We start from the raw sequence: 21,333 nt of genomic DNA, 5'->3' as shown, positions 1-21,333 counted from the left end.
ACCTCGGCCCGCCCTGACTGTGCATGGTCTAACCTCGGCCCGCCCTGACTTTGCATGGTCTAACCTCGGCGCGCCCTGACTGTGCATGGTCTAACCTCGGCGCGCCCTGACTGTGCATGGTCTAACCTCGGCGCGCCCTGACTGTGCATGGTCTAACCTCGGCGCGCCCTGACTGTGCATGGTCTAACCTCGGCGCGCCCTGACTGTGCATGGTCTAACCTCGGCGCTCCCTGACTGTACATGGTCTAACCTCGGCGCGCCCTGACTGTGCATGGTCTAAATTCATCTGCCCGTTCCCGCCTCTCAAGTCGTAGCCAGTCACAAGAGTAATTTGCGTTCAGACATGAAGTGCGTTCATTGGTGTAAAGTGCATTTCTGAGAATGTACAGATCTGTTTAATGCAGGATACTCAAGGCAAATGGACATGGCGTCTGAACATCAATCAGGCCCAAGATGTTTATCGTTTAGTCCCAGACTTCTTGATGTTAATGTGCTAATATGACTCGGCTTTAGGTCAGTGTGTGACAGAATATTTTGTGAACGTTTCGGTATTGAATATAGATTCTTACAACACGTCTTCATTAGTGTAAAGCATTGTTTTTCTGTAAACCCTACCCCCCCCCCCCCCCCCACAAAACAGTTTGAATACCTGCCCTAAGGGCTGTTTGTAAATGTTAATAATCAACTCTGAATGAATGTGAACAATTCTGTTCAGCCGTCGGTAATAATGGTTGTTTTCTGGGAGGTTACCCCTGGATGCTTGTGGTCAGGGAAAAGGGAACTATGAATTATTATGTAAAGTCCTATACATGACTTAGTGCAAATTATTGGTGGCCTTTGATCCTACATATTTTAGTAAGTTTTGCCAAGTCTAGTCTGTGTACCGATCTGTTCCCCTCCAGCAGCCCTGTGACAGGATGCCACGTCCGGATTCTTGTTAATCCAGTACAAGTGCCATGTTCATCTGCCAATCATCTGTCTGTAGACAGTGAGGTCCTCACCCTCTACTAGAGCATTGAAACATGGTGGGAATGTAATAATCATTGTCCCAGTTCGAAGGATGGCTAAACTGAAATGTTCATGACTGGAGCAGGAAGTGTAATACCTTGTCCAGTCTTACTCTGACATTGCACCTATTTATTGCAGAAGTAAAGTTTAAAGTTCTGTAGACCCACCTCCTCCCTTCTAAACAGCTACAGCCCACTTAGATATTGACTGATGGGATGCGGACTAAACACACATGGTAAAAGTGTAATCATTTGTGACATCACTGGTAATGTCCCCGTGTTAATCCATCTATACAGAGTAGTTGTTACCTAGGAGACTGTAAGCCTGACATTCAAGACAAAGAACATTTCATGAATACTTTTTATAAAGAAGACAACTCCCAGCTAATGGAGTTACACAGATGGGATCATGGTCTGCTTAGGAAGAAATGCTGCGGTTAGTTCATGTTTATTATTTAGTTTAATGTATTTAATGTCCAGTTGTGGGTTTGGTTGCTGTTTAACTGATCTTCCTGACCTGTGCTAGACATTGCCTCAGCCATAGCAAAATAATTTCCTTTCTTTGCTTCATGCTATACCACCCCGCTGAGCCTTCATTACTTCTCTTTAAAGAGGAAATACAATAATTTAAAGAGGAAAAAAAGCGTTGCCATAAACTGGAGCAGGAATTTTTGGGCCCATTGTTGTGGGGATCCTGGAGCAGATTTAATGCAAGAGAGCTGATGGTTTCCTGCTGAAGGCCACACAAGGAGCCTGGATGACCAACTTCGGCATTGAAGCGTTGATCAGCTCTGCCGTAGCATTACGGATTAAATGCGGATCAGATTTTAAAAATCAATGATCTGACGAGCAGAGGCTTGGCTCTGCTAGCTCTGGGCCCTATAGGATATTCCCACTATTAGACTTATATGTAGGGACGTTTGAGTATAATCAATTTGTTAGTCACTCCAGCTTTTATCCAGTTAATAATTTAAAGCTCATTAGTCTTTGATTCACAGTTACTTAAACTGCACCTGCCTTGTATTATACAGTGGAGGCAGCCATCTTGCCTCCATTTTGGCTGCCTCCACTGTATTAGGACTTCATGAGGTAATATCGGTGCATGAGACTATAACGGCGGCATTATTGGACTCAGTGATGTTAAGATAGACAGTTGTTTCAGATGTATACACTCGGCCTGATTTATTAAGTAACGTAAATCCCGATACGTGCCGTAGTTTGTGTAAAATTGCTCTGTGCGTTCCGAGGAACGGACTATATGTCGGGGAACGTAAGTGCATGAAATTAATCTTCAAACGCAAAGAACACTTCTCGCAGCCTATGAAGGGTGGAACGAGGGAAGGGGCGTAGTCACGTAGTAAGTGTACAGTAATGGCGTGCAGGGTTGGACGCAGGCACATCCGTTCGATTGAAGCTTTGGGCATCTCGGAGGTACCTGGTTTTAAGCCATATCACTTGCGCCAGTTATAGGTCAGGTGTAAGTGTCAAGTGATCGTGATGACGGCTGCGTATGTAAATTAAAACGTGAGTTTGCAAGTAAGAGCAACTGTGAAAATGTGTTTTATGTACAGTGCACATTAATAACATTCTGATACATGTATTTCATATAAAGAAAATATCAAGTTATTTTTATTAATGACTATTTATTGTCAACAGGTGTTAAGTTATTTCATATATTTTTTTTTTTTTATCTGTGCGTTCTGATGGGACTTTATATAATAATATGTATTGTGTATCCTGCAGTGTGTCTGTCTGCATACAGTAAGTAAAGTATAGTCATAGCGTACTTACATCCATATTTAGCTAGAAAGGATTCTTCAGATCTGACTGAACTTGTATACAGGGTTCCTGTCCAATTATTATTATTTTTTTTAAAACAAAGGAAATTACCTTCACTCTGCGTTCCTTAATGAATGGCCACTATGTGTTCTCTTCGTCACACCGTACACATGAAATATTTACAGTTACTGTGTGTGGTCCTGTAATTGTATGGTGACTTAATGACTCTAGTGGCATGCTGTGTGCATAGGACTCGTTTGGTATATTATTAGGTCACCAGTATACCGTGAACAGAAGTGTACCAACTCTGCTCTCGCTTCACTAGGAACCAGAGACATCACAGAGGCACTCGTAGTAGCTGCATTCTATTTCTATTTAAATCTCTTTATTTATCGTGTGCAGTGACATAGTAATAACACAGTGTAACAATGAGAAACTAGTTGATCTCGAGCGTCCATTGGCCGGTCATACATTTCTGTAGCACGGTTAAGGGTGATTTTGTGTTTGTGAGTTACCACAAAGGAGGGGGAAGGGGTTTTGGTAAGGTGATCTTGGGGAATCGGAAACACAGATCCACTAAGTCATTCGAACGTAAAATTGTTGTCAAAGTGAAAATATCTTGGTGTGTGATGGTGCAGGGCACATCGTGTGTGAACTTAGGTGTTTACACAACAGATCACTTTCCAGTGTTGGCCTTTCCAGGATAGAAGTCATGGAGTCCGTGTCAGAGACGTGTGTGTGTGTGTGTGTGTGTAATGATCCCTGCTTTTGTGTGTGTGTGTAATGATTCCTGCTTTTGTGTGTGTGTGTAATGATCCCTGCTTTTATAGTAGTATTCTGATGGTTGTGACTCTTGTTTGCTGCTCACCATGGCAATAACAGTCGCTGAGTCTTTATCTTCTTTGTGTCATCAGTCTGAGTTCTGCTCTCACTTCCCTATCCCCCACCCAGTTACAAGTTCCTTTTAGTCGTTTCATGTAAGTAAATTTAATCACTGAAACGTAGTAGAACAGGCAGGATGTGGTACATTATGCATTTAAACCGTAACTTTGTGTATTTACTTCAGTTCTTAAATCTGTTCCTTTACGTGTTCTCAGTGGCTTTTGTCCTGTTTTTGTTTTTATATTTTAAATAGGACTGTAAGACCTGCAGTGAGCTAGTGTTGTCTAGTTGTACTGACTGGCAGTTGTATTAACCACACTGTCCTTTACAGGGAGATAATATTTGTCAAGGAAAGTCGGATTTTAAATATGGTGGTGTGTGGCATATTATGTAGTACACAGATCCCAAATGGTCTCTGTTTATACTAAGCCATCCTGATCCAATTTACACTTGGTGGATATTCAGTTACTGGCGATGTCCTGCACCACATTGTGCGGTGCAGATCGCCGGCAATTACGTTTAAGCAGAGATTCCAGCCATAACGTCGGCGCGAGGTGCCTCCACGGATGTTCCGGAGACAACTCCCCCCCCCCCCCCTCCCTCTCCCCCCCCCTGTGGCGAATTGAGTCTCCCCTTGGAGTAGAATTCAGCAGTTACTGCGCTACCCCTGCATAGGCTTAGTAATCCATTTGGAGTAACTGATGCTCCAACAGTATTTTCGGATACTAAATGTTCGGTCCATATATTCTGTAGTGTAGGTGAGTCTTCTGTCTCCATAAGATGTATTAAATCCTCATCATCATCATTTATTTATATACGCCAACATATTCCGTAGCGCTTTACAATTGGGGACAAACACCGTAAACTAATAAACAAACCAGATATATGGACCGTAAAACAATATCGACCTCCTAATTATTTTGGTTTGCGTAGCATTGTGTTCTCATCAGTCCTAGCACAGTTTCATTTTGCTAAATTACAATATGAATATCACCATCCTATCTTTGCAGACTACGTGGTTTAATTTAATCAAAATCTTAGCAATAAATTATGTATCCTATTTATTTACCGTGAAGTTCTCAAATCTTGACCATTCTTAAAGCAGGAATCCCACATATATATTTTTTTTCTTTCAATGGCAAGTTAAGTACCTTTTTTAAGCATGTAATTTTATACCCCAGCAAATCATTATCTCCTTTTCAAAATCTCTGGAGGGAAAACAGTTACGGCTGCCACATACAGATACATGCTCTCAGCGTGTCATGTTAAGGGACAGGGGGAGAAGGAGGGTAGAGAATGTCACAGTGAAAACAGAGCTCAGATGGGTGTTCCGAAGCTTCTCTGCTCACCACGTCATGTGGCATTTGACTGTGGTTGCCATGGCAATCACATGACACTGTGGAACATCTGCAAAATTCAAAATCATTGATAGCAGTCTGAAATAACAAACCAAGGAAAAAAGTCATTACCAAGCTTCTTCTTATAGCTTACACTGCTCCATTTACCATGGGATTGTTGCTTTAATGAGCTATGAACAGTATAAGAATTTCTTACTCGCAATTCTGTGAATCTTTAAAGAACTTTTGAACCACCTTCTATCGGGGTTTCCTGTTTTTCAGATTTTGTATCCTCTCAAGTGTTAACCTTTGGCAGTTGTTAAAATGATAATATTGCCCTGGGCTCTCCTGCAGAGGATTGTAGATATTGGAACACTGAGTGCGGAGCGATTTGCATATCTCTAACCTTAATTCCCAGGGTAATTGTTAATCCTTCACTCTTCGGTCCTGTGGGAAAGCATTAATACCTTGTGTTCTATTAAGGCACGCTGCATTATTTATAGATGCTCTCTGTACCCCATCTCGGTGTAACCTTAATGAGTCCTCTATTTGAGGATTAATTTCAAGCTGTAAATGAAATACCAGTAAACTATAATCTAATCGGTTCCACCTCCCTTTCCTACAGTAACATCTGTTTCTTCCTCCTTAGATTAAACGGAAACATCCAGTTATTAATGTAAGGGACTAGGAGGCTGACAGTGTCTTTATTTAATTCATTGTCTGGAAACCTGTACCTCTGGAAAACAAAGCATTTCAAAATTTCACTTTTAATTGCTGGATGACTGACACTTTTCCATCAGTGAATGGCGAGGGCCACCCAGCAGGTTATTAAGACCTTTTAACTTCCTTGTGTGGTGGTTTCCCACGAGATTGTAGTATCATTACAGTCATTCAGTTACGGGAATGTCACCGCAATCTCTGGCAACTCCTGGACTTGTTAGGTGAAAGTGTATAGGGATTTCTCTGTAGTGTTTAGTCATTCTCTATAATTGCATCTAGTTACTCATCTACAGTGTTCCTGGGAGTAATACTTTGCTGTCATCGTGGGGTCCTGCCAGGAACAATAGATTAGGTCAAAGATTAAATAGATGACTCGTATTTTTGAAAAGATTTGTCAGGTTGCAAATTGTCAGCCAGCCGAGATCTTAATTTTAAATTATTTATATTTTATTTTGAAGTATATTTATGAAAAGTGAAGTACAAACCTGCTTGCCATTGTGTTTAGCTGGAGAGGTGAAACGTTGGATTCTTATTTTTACAATAGTTCAAGGTCTGCCTGTACCCATGTTAAAAAAGAACTCCACTCTGGTTGGGGGAGAGCTGCTCACCCCAATATGTGAAACGTTGGAGTCTCTTCCCACACCCATGATGTAGCCCCGCTCAATTTAAAGGGGGGCAGTGTGGAGGGACGCCTCTCGGTTTTACCCCAGAAGAGGAGGGTTAACTCTAAACATTGGAAGAGAATTGAACCCATGAATGGGTTTCATGGGCAACGTTTCTCTGATCACTTAAAAACAATGACCTCAGCATTTGCTACCCCAGGTGGGAATTTCAGTACTCTGAGACATATTAGGATCTCCTGATATCTTACTGTTGTTGTGGCTACCTATAAGGGTACAAAGGATGTATAGCTCTTGTACTCCCTTCCCTACATGTTGCGTGTTTTGAGTGTTTGTTTTATTTTTTCTCTATTTTCTTAGGGGCTAGTTTGTGATACTGGGGTCTGAACACAACACAGACTTAATAATACTGCAAACGTCTCCTCTCCTTACTGACCTCCCCCGCTCCCGTCTCTCTCCTTACTGACCCCCCCGCTCCCGTCTCTCTCCTTACTGACCTCCCCCGCTCCCGTCTCTCTCCTTACTGACCTCCCCCGCTCCCGTCTCATTCTTTACTGACCTCCTCCGCTCCCGCTTCACTCTTTACTGTCTTCCCCTGCTCCCGCCTCACTCTTTACTGTCTTCCCCCACTCCCGTCTCACTCTTTACTGTCTTCCCCCGCTCCCGTCGCACTCTTTACTGACCTCCCTCGCTCCCGTCTCACTCCTCTTCAATCTACTGCAGCAAGATTAATCTTCCTCTCTCACTGCTTCACTGCTGCCTCCCCACTCTGGTACCGGTACCCCTTACACTGGCTCCCCGTCCCCTACACAATCATCTTCAAGCTCCTCCGCATCACACGCAAAACCCTCTCTAACAGCACTGCCCCCTATATCTTCAACCTCATCTCTATCCATACTCCCTCCCTCTCCGGTTGGCCTAGGACCGTTGCCTCCCCTGCCTTCTGGTAACCACGCCTCGCTCCCATATACAAGATTTCTCCCGTGCTGCCCCCCTTCTCTGGAATGATCTCCCTCCTTCTATCAGGATGACCCCGAACCTGCAAAGCTTCTCCCTGAAAACCCACCTGTTCACACAAAGTATTCCTCACCCTCATTCATCCTCCAATTTCACGTCACCCACTTTTGTTTCAACCCCACCCGTCTGATTTCTAGATCGCCTTACCCCTATGTGTCACCCCTTTGTCAGAATCATTTCTGCACCTCTCCTCCGTCCTTCTAGCTATAGTCTGTTGCTTTACCCCCTTACACCTTGTTGCCCATTGTTGTGATATGTATTCTATGTTTATTGTATTGTCCTGTAATGCTATTTACTTTGTGGCACCCTAAAAATAAAGGATGATAATAATACAATTATTTGCTTTGAGTTGTGTTAGCCATAATGTTATCTTGTCAGTAATGGTTTCTGTATATTGTTCTGCATTGTATTCAGGAGCCAAACTACCTTATTGTAACCACAAAAGATGTTCTGTAACATTCTGTACCCGATGGATGTTTCCAAATGTAGAAAATGTAACATAGTTTGAAAATGTCTATAAAGAATATAAAACATGGACAGTACAGAAGGGAGAACATTAAATCCAGCGTATAAATAGGATGTACTCTATATCATACTTACCAACTTTCTGTTGGTGAAATCCGGGAGCCTGCAGAGGAGGTGGGCGTAACGGGGGGGCGGGGCTCCAAGTGGCGTCATTTTGGACCTGCCCCCATGACGTGATGACGCAAAATGCGTCATTTGACAGCGGGGGGCGGGGCCAAACGCCGCGATTCACCGGGAATCGCGGCGTTTGGGACTTAATTCTGCCCACTTCACTAGGAAGTGGGCAGAATTATCCAGATGCGGGGGATTGCCACACTCGCCCGGGAGCCCGGGAGACTCTCGCAAAATGCGGGAGTCTCCCGGATATTTCGGGAGAGTTGGCAAGTCTGCTCTATATTAACAAGCTTTGGGATGACCTGCGGCATTAGGTTTAGCCCATAAAATGTTGTTTGTTTTTATGAGACAAATATCACATTTCCAGGGGCATTATGTGATGGAAAACTGGACAATTCTGCTTGGTGATAATATTACAACAGTTTAACTTAAGACAGAAGATTTGATTATCAAGGATAAACTTTAAAAATAATGTATTGTTGGTAATTTTTGTAAATATCTACTGTGTGTGTATATGATTCATTTATAATCCCTCAAACTGCTTTTATATGCATTTAAAATATTTAAAATTAGAACAAAAAAAAAACAATTCCGACACACGAAAAACCGTTCCCTCTTTTTGCTTTCAGATCCTGCTTTTTCACCTTGAAACCACGGGATCTGTGCCGGTGCAGTTATCAGACAAGAAGACCACGATTCTGCCGTCAGGAAAATATCAGTACACCATCGCTGGGTCCAAAAAAGATCTAATCTGCGACAAATGCCCAGCTGGCACTTACGTGTCCAAACACTGTACCGAGTCTGCCCTGCGGGAGTGTAGCCCGTGCCCCAACGGGACCTTCACCAAACACGAGAACGGGATTGAGAGGTGCCACGCGTGCAGTCCGCCGTGCGAACCGCCCATGGTCGTGAAATTGCCTTGTTCTGCCTTGTCTGACCGCGAGTGCTCCTGCCCGCCCAGTGCGTATCTCGTCAATGGCACCTGTGCCAACCATACAGTGTGCCCGGTGGGCTGGGGCGTAAGGAAGAAAGGAAGCGAGACGGAGAATGTGAAATGTAAGACGTGCTCCCGCGGTACTTTTTCTGATGTGCCTTCCAGTACTATGAGATGTAAGACCCACACGAACTGCTCGGAGCTCGGCCTGGTGGTCCTGGAGCCTGGTACAAGTCAGCAGGACAATATATGCGGACCCCTGTCTTCTTCCCCTTCCACGGACGTCTATTCTCCACCTGCTGAATATGGTGAGTTTTTGTTTTGTGATCCATTGCCTCTTTTTTGTTTTGTGTTTTTGTTTTGTTTTTTACAGTTCTTTACGTTTCCTTTTATTCCGATCATGTTACTGATGCTTTCTTTGCCTTTTTTTGTGCTCTGAAGTTTATTTAATACTTGTGCACTTTAAGAGGTTCTCTGCTTAGAATGTACCAGACAAATGATAGCAAGAATCTGGTTGCTATAGGCAATACCTCCACTTTTCCCCTAAGTCTTCCTCACCTTTACTTTTACTGGGATAATCCAACCCTATATTTTAAATATTTTGAACAGTTTCTGCTTTGCCATATAGCTTTATGTATTCATATACATCATTGTATCCCAAACCCAGTCCTCAGGGACCCCTAACAGTGCAGGTTTTCCATATCTCCTTGTTGGAGCACAGGTGTATTCATTACCGACTGACACAATGTAACAGATCCACAGGTGGTTTAATTATATCACCTGTGACCTGCAAAACCTGCCCTGTTAGTGGTCCCTGAGCACTGGGTTTGGGAAACACTGATATACATTGTACAATAAACATAGTCACACTTTCCTACATTCAGGGACATTGGTCATTCTTTGCCCAGCAAATCTAGAATCCTGTAATGTCTGTTTATGAACCTAATGTTTTGGTCCAGATAAAATGTTATTGATGATTGATCAGTAGCGTTGGCCGTTTAAGCAGTTACTCTCTTAAAAACTCTCTGAAGTTCCCGTGGGCTGCGAGCACGCCGTAAATCCACCACGATAAGCGCTGATATTTAGTTCTGTTGAATAATTAAATAGCTATTAGCCAATAATAAGCTACTGAAACCGGATAATAGGTCTGTGTGCAGCCTGGAAAGAATTACAATCCAGTGTTTACATTGGAGTGAGTCGGAGCGAGTTCACCAAGTTCTATTTGTCATTGGCTGATATCCAATGTCAGCTTATTAGAAACTACCGATGGTCACTCCAAACCCGCACAGAGGGTGTGCAGACGAGTCTTATGACGGATGTGTGCTAGATTACGCTTCTGGCAAGGAATCGGGGATGCATAATTTTTCTTTGCAGTGTGAGAATACTCTGGTCCTGCCTTTCCCATTAGAGTCCTACCTGCAAAATACTTTGATTAAGTTAATTAAATGATGTTTAAGATTGGTTTAGCAAGTGCAAAATGAAGCGAGTATTCCGTGGAACGGTTTTAAAAACGTGGTTTATCTCTAATGTAAACTGACGCTGAAACCACGTGGCGCTCAAACGGAAGCCGGGAGGCTTTTGTCTGTGTCTTTCCGTGGATCAAATACATTTATTACAATGGGTGAAACCCTAATTGCAACAAAAGGATTACATTCCTTGATTTACACATCCCAGTAATGTTCATTGTGTTTCTCGATCCCTTCAATTCCCAACGTATATCAATGGCTCCAATTCCCTGGTTTTTATACTCTGTTTCCCCGCATTTTACACCGCACCTTTTCCCAGATACAATATTTTGCACTGTGCGGTGGCTGAATAATGATAGAAAGAAACAATAATAAAGTTATTTTTAAGGAAAAGTTATAAAATACTGGTGTCAATACATTACAGTCATGGCCAAACGTTTTGAGAATGACACAAGTATCGGTTTTCACAAAGTTTGTTGCTTCAGTGTTTTTAGACCTTTTTGTCAGATGTTGTTATGGTGTCAGATGTTGTTATGGTCTACTGAAGTAAGATTACAAGCATTTCATAAGTGTCAAAGTGTCTGGGCCACATACTGACTGATGGCCGCCCATTCTTGCCTAATCAATGCTTGGAGTTTGTCAGAATTTGTGGGTTTTTGTTTTTCCACCCGCCTCTTGAGGATTGAGCACAAGTTCTCAATGGGATTAAGGTCTGGGGAATTTACTGGCCATGGACCCAAAATTTGGATCTTTTGATCCCCGTGCCACTTAGTTATCACTTTTGCCTTATGGCAAGGTGCTCCATCATGCTGGAAAAGGCATTGTTCATCACCAAACAGTTCTCGGATGGTTGGGAGAAGTTGCTCTTGGATGATGTTTTGGTGCCATTCTTTATTCATGACTCTGCACTCACCATTTCTTCTCTGGACAAATATTTTTCCAAATGCCCCAAACAATCTGAAAGGAGATTCATCAGTGAACATAACTTTACCCCAGTCCTCCGCAGTCCAATCCCTGTACCTTTTGCACAATATCAGTCTGTCCCTGATGTTTTTCCTGGAGAGAAGTGACTTCTTTGCTGGCCTTCTTGACACCAGGTCATCCTCCAAAAGTCTTCGCCTCACTGTGTGTGCAGATGCACTCACACCTACCTGCTGCCATTCCTGAGCAAGCTTTGGACTGGTGGTGCCCCGATCCCGCAGCTGAACCAACTTTAGGAGACGTCCTGGCGCTTGTTGGATGTTCTTGGGCACCCTGAAGCCTTCTTCACAACTATTGAACCTCTCTCCTTGACGTTCTTGATGATCTGATTAATGGTTGATTTAGGTGCAATCTTACTAGCCGCAATATCCTTGCCTGTGAAGCCCTTTTTGTGCCAAGCAATGATGACTGCATGTGGGTCCTTGCAGATAACCATGTTTAACAGTGGAAGAATAATGACTTCAAACATCACCCTCCTTTTAAAGTTTCCAGTATGTTGTGGAAAATAATATTTGTGTTATTCTCAAAACTTTTGGCCATGACTGTATATAAGGCTGGATATAATTACCTAAGCTGCAAATATTATTTTTTTTCTCAGAGTTAAAATTCTATTTTACAGTACAGACGTTCTACATGTGTAAACAGTTTACATACTGGAACAATCTGTTTTAACACAATAAACTGTCGTTGTGTCTTTCTTATTTTTACATGGCTTTCCTCCCCCCCCCCCCCCCCCAATTTTTCCTGAAGTTGGGCTGGTTTAGGCTTTTCCCTCTCACTTTACACTGTCCAGATTTTCTGCCAATCTTTCAGTCAGTCAAAAAATCTGAACAATTGGAGTTTGATCATTTAATGTAATTTAGGAAGCTGCTTAGGATCATCAGTGTGTGCCTGGTGGTCTGTGTGTGCTTTATACATACGGATGTGCTTGCACTGCGCTAATCGTTCTACCCTGGAAAGGTTGCAGATCATACTAATTATCCTGCAGCTATCTGAGTACATTTATATTCATTATACAATCTCGTTTTTCCCATTTTTAATGTGGACCATTCTGCACAAATACAATATACTGTATGATATTCCCTTGTCCATTACCTATCGCTGATTTTGAATTACCTTTTAGGAAGTTTTGGGTTCATCCAATTCATATCTTAATTCATTCCTGCTCCCTTTTTTTCTTATTTACCTGCGTTTAAAATTTAGCTTTTAGGCAACGGTCAGAACATGGCAATAAACTAGTATGTGAAGGTACTTCGCCTTATAGCAGCAAACCCACAATTTTTTTAAATAGCAAGTTGAGTACCTTTCACCTGATGCTCACTTTTCTCAGCTTCCTCCTACAAATCATTAGCTCCTTTTCAAAAGCTCTCTGGCTGGCAGTGAAAAATGGCTGCCAGACACAGTCAGTGACACAGACACAGGCTCTCAGTATGTCATGTGATGGCCAAGAAGGAAGGCGATGAGAATGTCACAGTGCAGACAGAGCACAGAGGGGCATTGCAAAGCCTCTCTGCTCACTGCATCATTTGCCATGTGACTGTGGTTGCCATAGTAGACCAGAATCATAAATCATTAATAGCGGCCTGAAGTTAAAAAAAAAACAAAAAAAAAACGGGGAAATGGTAAATAGTATCTAGCTGCCTGGGAGCAATGGGCATAACTATTGCATCCAGAATAAAAATGTGGTGTTATGCTTTTGATGTTAATCCAATAATTAGCGCAAGGTTAGAGTACTACAGACCAAAATGTTCTTCAAATTCACTTTTGCAGTTACCTGTGCTGAATAAGCTCATTGATGAGAAAGGTGTATTAACACAAATTAATTTTAAACCACAACTGTATTAGTTAAAAAAAAAAAAAATGATTTGGGAGCAGTACCTTTTGTCCCAGATAGAAGGGGCCCTATTTGGGGACCTGGTATTGTATTCAGTATAAAAGGCTAAAGAAACAATTTTTTTAACTCTACTTTTACAACACGTTCCTAAAACAAAAGAGTGTTTCATACAGTTTTCCTGCCGTTCGCTTATGATTTCCTAAATATTCCCTGCCGGAGGTGTGTTGCTTAGAGATCACTTGTTTGAGCTGGTTGAAGGCGCAGGCTGCTGCCAGAGTAAATAGGTGAGATCATAGCAGCTCAGCATAATACTGTATGTGGGCATAATACTGTATGTGGGCTCAGTCTCCCTGGCCCTCAGATGAGGTTTGTATTGAGCAGTCATCTTGAGGTTTGAGCTTGGTGTTTTTGTAGTCCCATCGCAGGTTCTGAGCCAGTCACCTGTCTTCTACTGTAAGCATTCTAGAATCTAGTAGATGTCTACACTGCTCCCGGAATGTTATGTGACCATTAGAAGTAATCGCTTCTTCCACCCTCCTGTTACAGATCCAATAGATGTTTACAACGAAACGGAAACGAATGAAACAAAATACTTGAACACGACGGATGACCTGGGCACAGGACACCAGCAAAACCCCAGCAAAAAGTTGACGGAAGAGGTCCGGCAGCCAGTAGTGGTGATGGGAGGAGAGGAAGGACTCAAAAACACAGTTTATAAGACGACGAAGAGGGGACCTCCCCGCCAGCCACCGAACCACTTTGACATCAATGAGCACTTACCTTGGATGATTGTACTCTTTCTGCTCCTCGTACTGGTGATCATTGTTGTTTGCAGTGTCAGGAAAAGCTCCCGAACGCTCAAAAAAGGACCAAAGCAGGACCCAAGTTCCATCGTGGAGAAAGCCGGCTTCAAGAAGACGACGGCGCTGACCCAAAACAGAGAGAAATGGATCTACTACTGCAATGGCCATGGTGAGTAGGTGGTTTCTTTCTAGACCTGAACGTCTTGGACATCTGTTACCCAGTGCCCTTAATGTAAGACCTCTTGTTAGAGCTGTGAGACCCCAGTCAGTGATTATAAAATTACTGCTTTTTTGTATAAGAGAAAGTGGAATGATTCCCAGATTATGGTATTGTGTCTCCTTGTGTATGAGATGTGACTGTTGTTATGGAAACGCCTTTGCTCTGACTGTACACCTCATTTCTGGTACTCTCACTTCTCTGTCACCCTTGATGAGAAATTGTTAGTCTCTTATTTGATTGTAACAACTTTTTTTAAGACACAAGATAAACATCAAATTATGTGAAGTTTTTTGTTTTTATTTCATTTTTATGGTATTTTATTCAATTTAAATACAGGGAACCACAGATTGTTCGCATATGAAAAACAAAGGCAATATTAAAAAAAGCAGCCCAGAGTATATTAGGAGATAAGTAATGTGTTAGTGAGGACATGACTACTTGTGACAGGGGCAGTGACATGATGTGAGGAGGGGAATGGAGGCAGCAGGAAGCTACAGACTGAGAGTTATATAGTGGAAGGGGCATGGTCCCCCAGCAGCACAGAGTATATCAGGAGATAAGTGATGTGTTAGTGAGGTCAGGGCTGTATGTGACAGGGGCAGTGTCATAATGTGAGGAGAGGAATGGAGGCAGCAGGAAGCCACAGACTGAGAGTTATATAGTGGAAGGAGCAGGGTCCCCCAGCAGCACAAATTAGTGATGTGAAACTCCTATCAAACTGATGTGGGAAGATTGTGGTGCCACATGCACCTCCCTATAACATGAAGTTTATATATCCAGCTTTTTTTATCCTTATTTCTCATTTAAGTATTTTAATTGTCATTTATCCTCAATTTTGGTTCCAATTTTGTTTGTTACGTTTTTACTGCACCCTGAATCACTTAGCCTGTACGGAAAAAGATGTAGGTCTGTATCTATACATTATGAATACAAAAGCTTCTTCTTTCAAAAGAATCTGCTTTATTCCAAAATCAAAGGATAAATTCACCTCTCTAACCCTCACTAAAGCTGTGTTAGAAATAGATTGTCCTACTTCCATAACAACGGTTTAGAGATGAAGAATCATTTTGATCATCGAGCCATTGTCCGACTGTTCCGTGGTGTTCTCTGAAATAAAACCCATCTACCTTGTGTGCGAGGCCAAGGGGCTGTACGTCATCACAGGCTCAGTCAGACATGATGATGAGGGCAATAGGACAGATTGTTAAGAGGTGTGCAGATTATGGTGATGGGGTAGAGTGTTGTCTGGCTCAGACATTTACGTTGAGGTCTGTTAATCATGTGCGATTGTCTCTTTATAGCCAAGTACATATAGTCAGAGTAATCATACCCCTGTTTTTACTGGTAAAATTATTTAAATCTGTGATTTGAAGAATGTACATGAAGTTTCTTAGTTAAGGGATACTCATTGTTAGATTTTGATTTTTAACTTATTGATTCCCATAACTCACTGCAGTCTTCCTGTGTCCGACCCTCCGTTATGATCAATTTGGCGATGTTAGTTAGCATGGTGTCCACACAGCAGACAGCCAACTTCCTTATAACTAATATAACTAAATGGAATTCCAGTAAATGTGCATGACTCAAGCAAATCCAACGTCGAGCTTTAACGGCAGAAATCCTCCCCTTGTGTAGTACTAATAATAACTGTTTGTCTTCCCTCTCTCTTGTGCAATAGTTGTCTATGTATTTTAAGGTCTTGCTTTTAATAACTTTAACCAGGTTTTCCATAGCTGTCAAATGAACTGTCCGTTTATTCGTTTTTATCACTCTGTAATAGTAACTAGATTTCTACAAATATATATGAAAGGGCAATTTATCCTATTGTGAGTTTAATAATAATTAAATAATCCCCTTTAATAATCTGCATTTCAATTTTAAAGTTCAGGGCTGTTAGCAAAGTTTCCACAGCAATCTGTGTTTTAAGACTATTCGGAGGATGTCTGGTAAATTGTCCTTTTTAGGAAGTGGTACTATCTTTGAAACCGCTGACATAAGTGGGTGATTTTACAAAATATATTATCTTGACAGTAGTTGCTATGGTAATGGCAGAGACTAGCCAATACCGGTATTACATCTAAAAAAAGGAACATTGTATATAATAGATTTAGTTGTGTTCTCCCCTTTTGCAGCTCATAAAATGACTCAAAATTACTTTGTGTTGAACCCTTCGCACTGTTCTCTAGTGAACGTCCTACAGTTCCTAACGTGAAGCTTGATGTCCCTAAATCGTGGTCCAATACAATGGTTCTATAGTGAATATTGCAATATACATTAAAGGTAGCTAGCCCCTGACTCTCTCTGTTCTCTGCAGTATAAAATGACCTCTGAATAGTTCTAAAGTGTATTATTATAAAGTATTATAATGAATAGACCGCTCACCTTAGGGATTGTTTCACCAGCTGTGGTGCCACGGGCGTCGAGGTTCCAAGAAGTGTTCTGAAGGTAGTTTCACGGCGTGAAATTTGTGCCCACATGTCTGTGCCCTAAATATACTTTACCTTTCCATTTAGTGGGCCACAGTAATCAAAGTAATTTCTCTTATTTTATTGAGACTATTTTACAAAGTAGACACAACGACACATCGTTGGAGAGCTAGAACAACATATATCATTGTTCGATGTTTCTGAAGTGTAATGGTTAGGTGAGGTCCAACAAGACCATTGTAGCAGAGTAGTAGTAGGAGGATATGGGAGGGAAAGTAGAGGGAGGAGTCACCAGGTAGATGATTTAGGCCCTGGTCTAGTTCTAAGGATTTAAAACTCCCTGATATGTAAATACATCAGACTCATCAGAATGGAGGGAGAGCGTTGAAATGTCTAAACCAGGAATCCCAAGTTGCTGGAAAGAATTGTCTAGTGTTATGGATAATACTAACATTCCATGGAATATGTTTTGCCGTATTCTACTGATTACCATGGCGGGCGCAGGAGGGGTGGTCACCTTTCACTCCGAAGAGATTAAAGTTTGGGGAATTGCTGTTATTTCTGATTAATTTATTGGTGTGCTTCTAGACTAGCGGATCAGGAGGGGGGACGGAGCAAAAATTCAGGGGCGCCTGACACCCCAACACTCGTGATTGTGTCTGTGTGTGCGGCGGATCTGTCACATCTTTCCTGAAGAGGCATAGCCTAGGACCCTCCCAAAATATATGTTTAAAACTGTGTCTATCAGGCCACAGCATCTCCAGCAAAAGTTGGAGCTGGGGGGGGGGGTATACGGAGTATTGCCTGACGCAGGCAAATTACCCACGGAAATAACTTATGTAGGGATAAGCAAAGTGGCGGATTAGTAGATATTGATAGAATTTTTGATTTGTTGGGTGAAATCGTTAGCGCACAGGATGGAGTGAAGCTGTGCTATGTTCGAGAGCAGCCAAATGTTCTTGTTAATTCACGTAGAAGGCTTGATGGAAACATATCCGGGTTGTTCCACAAAGGAACGATCCCTGTTGACCATGGAGTATTGAAAATGTCCTCCATGGTCTGTACCAAATATCACATTAGAAGGATGTTGTGGGAACAGCTTGGCATTTTGGTGGGTGAGGCTATCCCCGGATCCATAGCATTGTGGGGAGAGCTACAAGTAAAGTGCCAAAATGCCTAAACACCAGCAAAAGGCTCTTTCACTGCGTTTTGTTATTTAACCTAGTTACCGGGGCTTACCGCTGTTCCCGGAGACCTCTACGCGGGCAATGACATTAGGCAATTTGTTACGCTGTGAACAGCTAATACATAGGGGCACATTTATCAATCATCGGCAAAAGTGAGAAATAGTTATCAATCCTTATCGCATGGATAAGGATTGAACTATTTCTCAAATTTATGAACAACAGATCGCAGAAACAGCAGTTCCGAAAAACTGCTGTTTCTGTGATAAAAAAAAATCATACTTACCCCCCCTCTTCGGAAGCGCTGTCTCCGGATCTCCTCCTTGTCCTCTTCATCCTTCAACTGCGCATGTGCATTTCGAAGAACTGCACATGTGCACAAAGACCCCTGCTCTGTCTCTGCAACTATTGTTGCAGAGAGAGAGCGGTGAGTGACAGGGAGGGATCATGTGATCCCTCCACACATACGCTCTCCAGCTCTGCTCTTCAGGGCAGAGCTGACAGCATTGGATTTTTTCAATTATGATAATGTAGCTTCAGCTGGCGTACATTATCAAGACAAGTTTCCGAAAAAAATGTTTCTTCGGAACTTGTTAGATTTGAGCTGGGAACAGTCACCATACTGTTGAATGGTGACTGCTCCCAAAAACGAAGAGGAGTGCAAAGCAGCAGATATCCATGATATCTGCTGCGATGCACCTTTCATAAATTTGCGGAGGACACTCAGGGAGCTTAATTTGCCGGTAAGAGCACTATCGTGCTTTCTTAAATATGCCCCATAGAGCGCTAAGTGTAATATAGCAGCATCGCTGTCCTTCTATAATCTGGTGCCGGGGGGGCGTATGCATCCAAATGCGTTGGGTGAAGTGGGCTGTATAGTAACATTTTGGGATATTCAGAATGGCGAGTCAGTGAATATTAACCTAATAAAAAATACAAACCCTTGATGTGGCGCCAGATAATATACCAGCCGCTATATTGATCAGAGACGATGTGTGCTGAATGTCATACAAAGTCTAAATAACCTGAGTAATGGTATATAACAGGGAGGCAAGCTGCTGTAAAACCTAGGTGGCTGTGCCCACCCACAAACAAACAGTAATGGAACTATAAATGCAGCGCTCAAACCTATCTGTCAAAAAATATTAAAAAGAAAAAACTAGGTCACGTATCATCAATATAGACATAAATTTATTACCATGCAATAAAAAACATCAAATAACAATAAACGCTAATACTAGCATAAAGGAGGAAAGTACTCCACATAGACTAGATCACAGTGCACTGTGATCTAGTTGGCACATGCAGAAAGGATGTAAGATAATATAAATACAATGGATAAAATCCTGATAAAATATCATACTACTCCATACTCCACCACGCTACTGAGTGTATATTGTCAGCTGATACAATGTAGCCGATGAAATATGGAAACAAATAAACATAAGAAACATAAGAAAAAAGCCTTGGGAGTAATTTCCACATCAGATAACCAATATAAGTCGTATTGCTCAATATAACCACGATGTCGAATCACATATGGACGAGTGGTAAAGTCTCGGTATCCGTATGCCAATAGGTAACATAGATGATATATATCCGAAGCTCAAACTCCTTGCACAATCAGTATCCCGAAACTAGAGTAATGAACCACTTTAATCTCAAAGTGCTAAGTTGAGTCCAAACATGGGCAATAAATGGATAAGTACTCACGGGCTCCAGCCGTAGTGTAATGCGGGTTATCGTATATCTCCACTAAGAACTCGTCTCCTGAGCCGCACCCGATGTCCCGTGCTGAAGAAGATTGTACAATCGTGGGGAATACACCACACAATGTGTAGATAGCAGCTGTACTCTCTCAGACTCAGTCAGGTAAGGCTTGTGGGTCCGTAGGCGGTGAGCGGATCGGATAAAGCTGGCGTTTTTTCCGCGGTTCACAGCTGTGTGTGTAACCGACCCAGCACACAGCACTTGAGCAGTTAGTAAATAGAGCTCCGATGGACCGGAGGCCTGCGGAGGGAGTGAATGTCTCAGATCAAAACACTCTCCATGTAGAACCAAATAAGTCGGTGTTGTCAGCACTTAGATGTTCCGTGGAAATAGAGCCGGCATCATAAGTATCGATGGTGGATACTATAGATGTAAACAGTTGGTAATAAAAGAATAAAGAAGGTAGACAAAAATAGTCAATCCTAACCCCTGCGAGAGCCCGTGAGTACTTATCCATTTATTGCCCATGTTTGGACTCAACTTAGCACTTTGAGATTAAAGTGGTTCATTACTCAAGTTTCAGGATACTGATTGTGCAAGGAGTTTGAGCTTCGGATATATATCATCTATGTTACCTATTGGCATACGGATACCGAGACTTTACCACTCGTCCATATGTGATTCGACATCGTGGTTATATTGAGCAATACGACTTATATTGGTTATCTGATGTGGAAATTACTCCCAAGGCTTTTTTCTTATGTTTATTTGTTTCCATATTCCATTGGCTACATTGTATCAGCTGACAATATACACTCAGTAGCGTGGTGGAGTATGGAGTAGTATGATGTTTTATCAGGATTTTATCCATTGTATTTATATTATCTTACATCCTTTCTGCATGTGCCAACTAGATCACAGTGCACTGTGATCTAGTCTATGTGGAGTACTTTCCTCCTTTATGCTAGTATTAGCGTTTATTGTTATTTGATGTTTTTTATTGCATGGTAATAAATTTATGTCTATATTGATGATACGTGACCTAGTTTTTTCTTTTTAATATTTTTTGACAGATAGGTTTTAACGCACCCTCCTACCTGTTGGTTAGATAACCCCATCCACACCCTGATGTCCTTCAGCCTGTATGCCATAGACGGCTTCTGAATGCACCTTGCTATATTATGGCTATTATGATTAAACATTAAACTGAATGGGATTTCTGATGCCCTTCCACTCTCCCCATTAGCAGAGAAATAGGCTGTTTGTCATGTCCCTCCCAGGATTTATGGTGTCTAATAGCCATAGCTTAAAAAGCAGTTTTAACCCAAAGAGCCCCGAGGACAGGGAATTATGGGAACCCATTCTGAACCTGACACGTGTTCGTTTCAGCTGACTGGCCGGCTATGAGCAATGCTTGGAAAGGAACAAGTCTTAACCAGCTGCACAGGCCTTTAGATGTGGGTGTTGCATTTCTGTTTAGAGGGTACAAACGTGGGTCTATGTGAATCGCAGAGCTTTAATCTTTGGAAATTCCCAGAGAAATTGTTTGTAACTTAAAGCTCTTTACCTGTGTGTCATTTCTTTTTTTAAATGGCAAGTCTAATTATAGCTTCTACATTGGAAAAACATACGGCTCCTTATGTCTTAATACCACTGATTTGTGCCCACGACCCTACACCTTTGACTTGTGCAAATAATGGTACGAATGTAATAAACATAATATATCTGTTGTTTTGGTAATATATGTATTATTTGTCTTTGTGTAAGATATATT

General features: G+C 41.9%; 1 protein-coding gene across 1 annotated transcript in view; it reads left to right on the top strand.

Moving 5' to 3' along the window:
• The window catches only part of TNFRSF21 (TNF receptor superfamily member 21), an 81,825-nt gene that overhangs the window by 22,245 nt on the left and 38,247 nt on the right, over nucleotides 1-21,333 (top strand). Inside the window, exons 2-3 of the mRNA XM_075201343.1 lie at nucleotides 8,631-9,243; nucleotides 13,763-14,188. Of these exons, the coding sequence (XP_075057444.1) occupies nucleotides 8,631-9,243; nucleotides 13,763-14,188 (1,039 nt within the window). The remainder of the gene's footprint in view (nucleotides 1-8,630; nucleotides 9,244-13,762; nucleotides 14,189-21,333) is intronic.

Source organism: Mixophyes fleayi, chromosome 3 (genome assembly GCF_038048845.1).
Source record: "Mixophyes fleayi isolate aMixFle1 chromosome 3, aMixFle1.hap1, whole genome shotgun sequence".
NCBI classification, from domain to species: domain Eukaryota; kingdom Metazoa; phylum Chordata; class Amphibia; order Anura; family Limnodynastidae; genus Mixophyes; species Mixophyes fleayi.
Note: the sequence above shows the minus strand (reverse complement) of the source record. Positions and strands in the feature narration are given on the sequence as shown.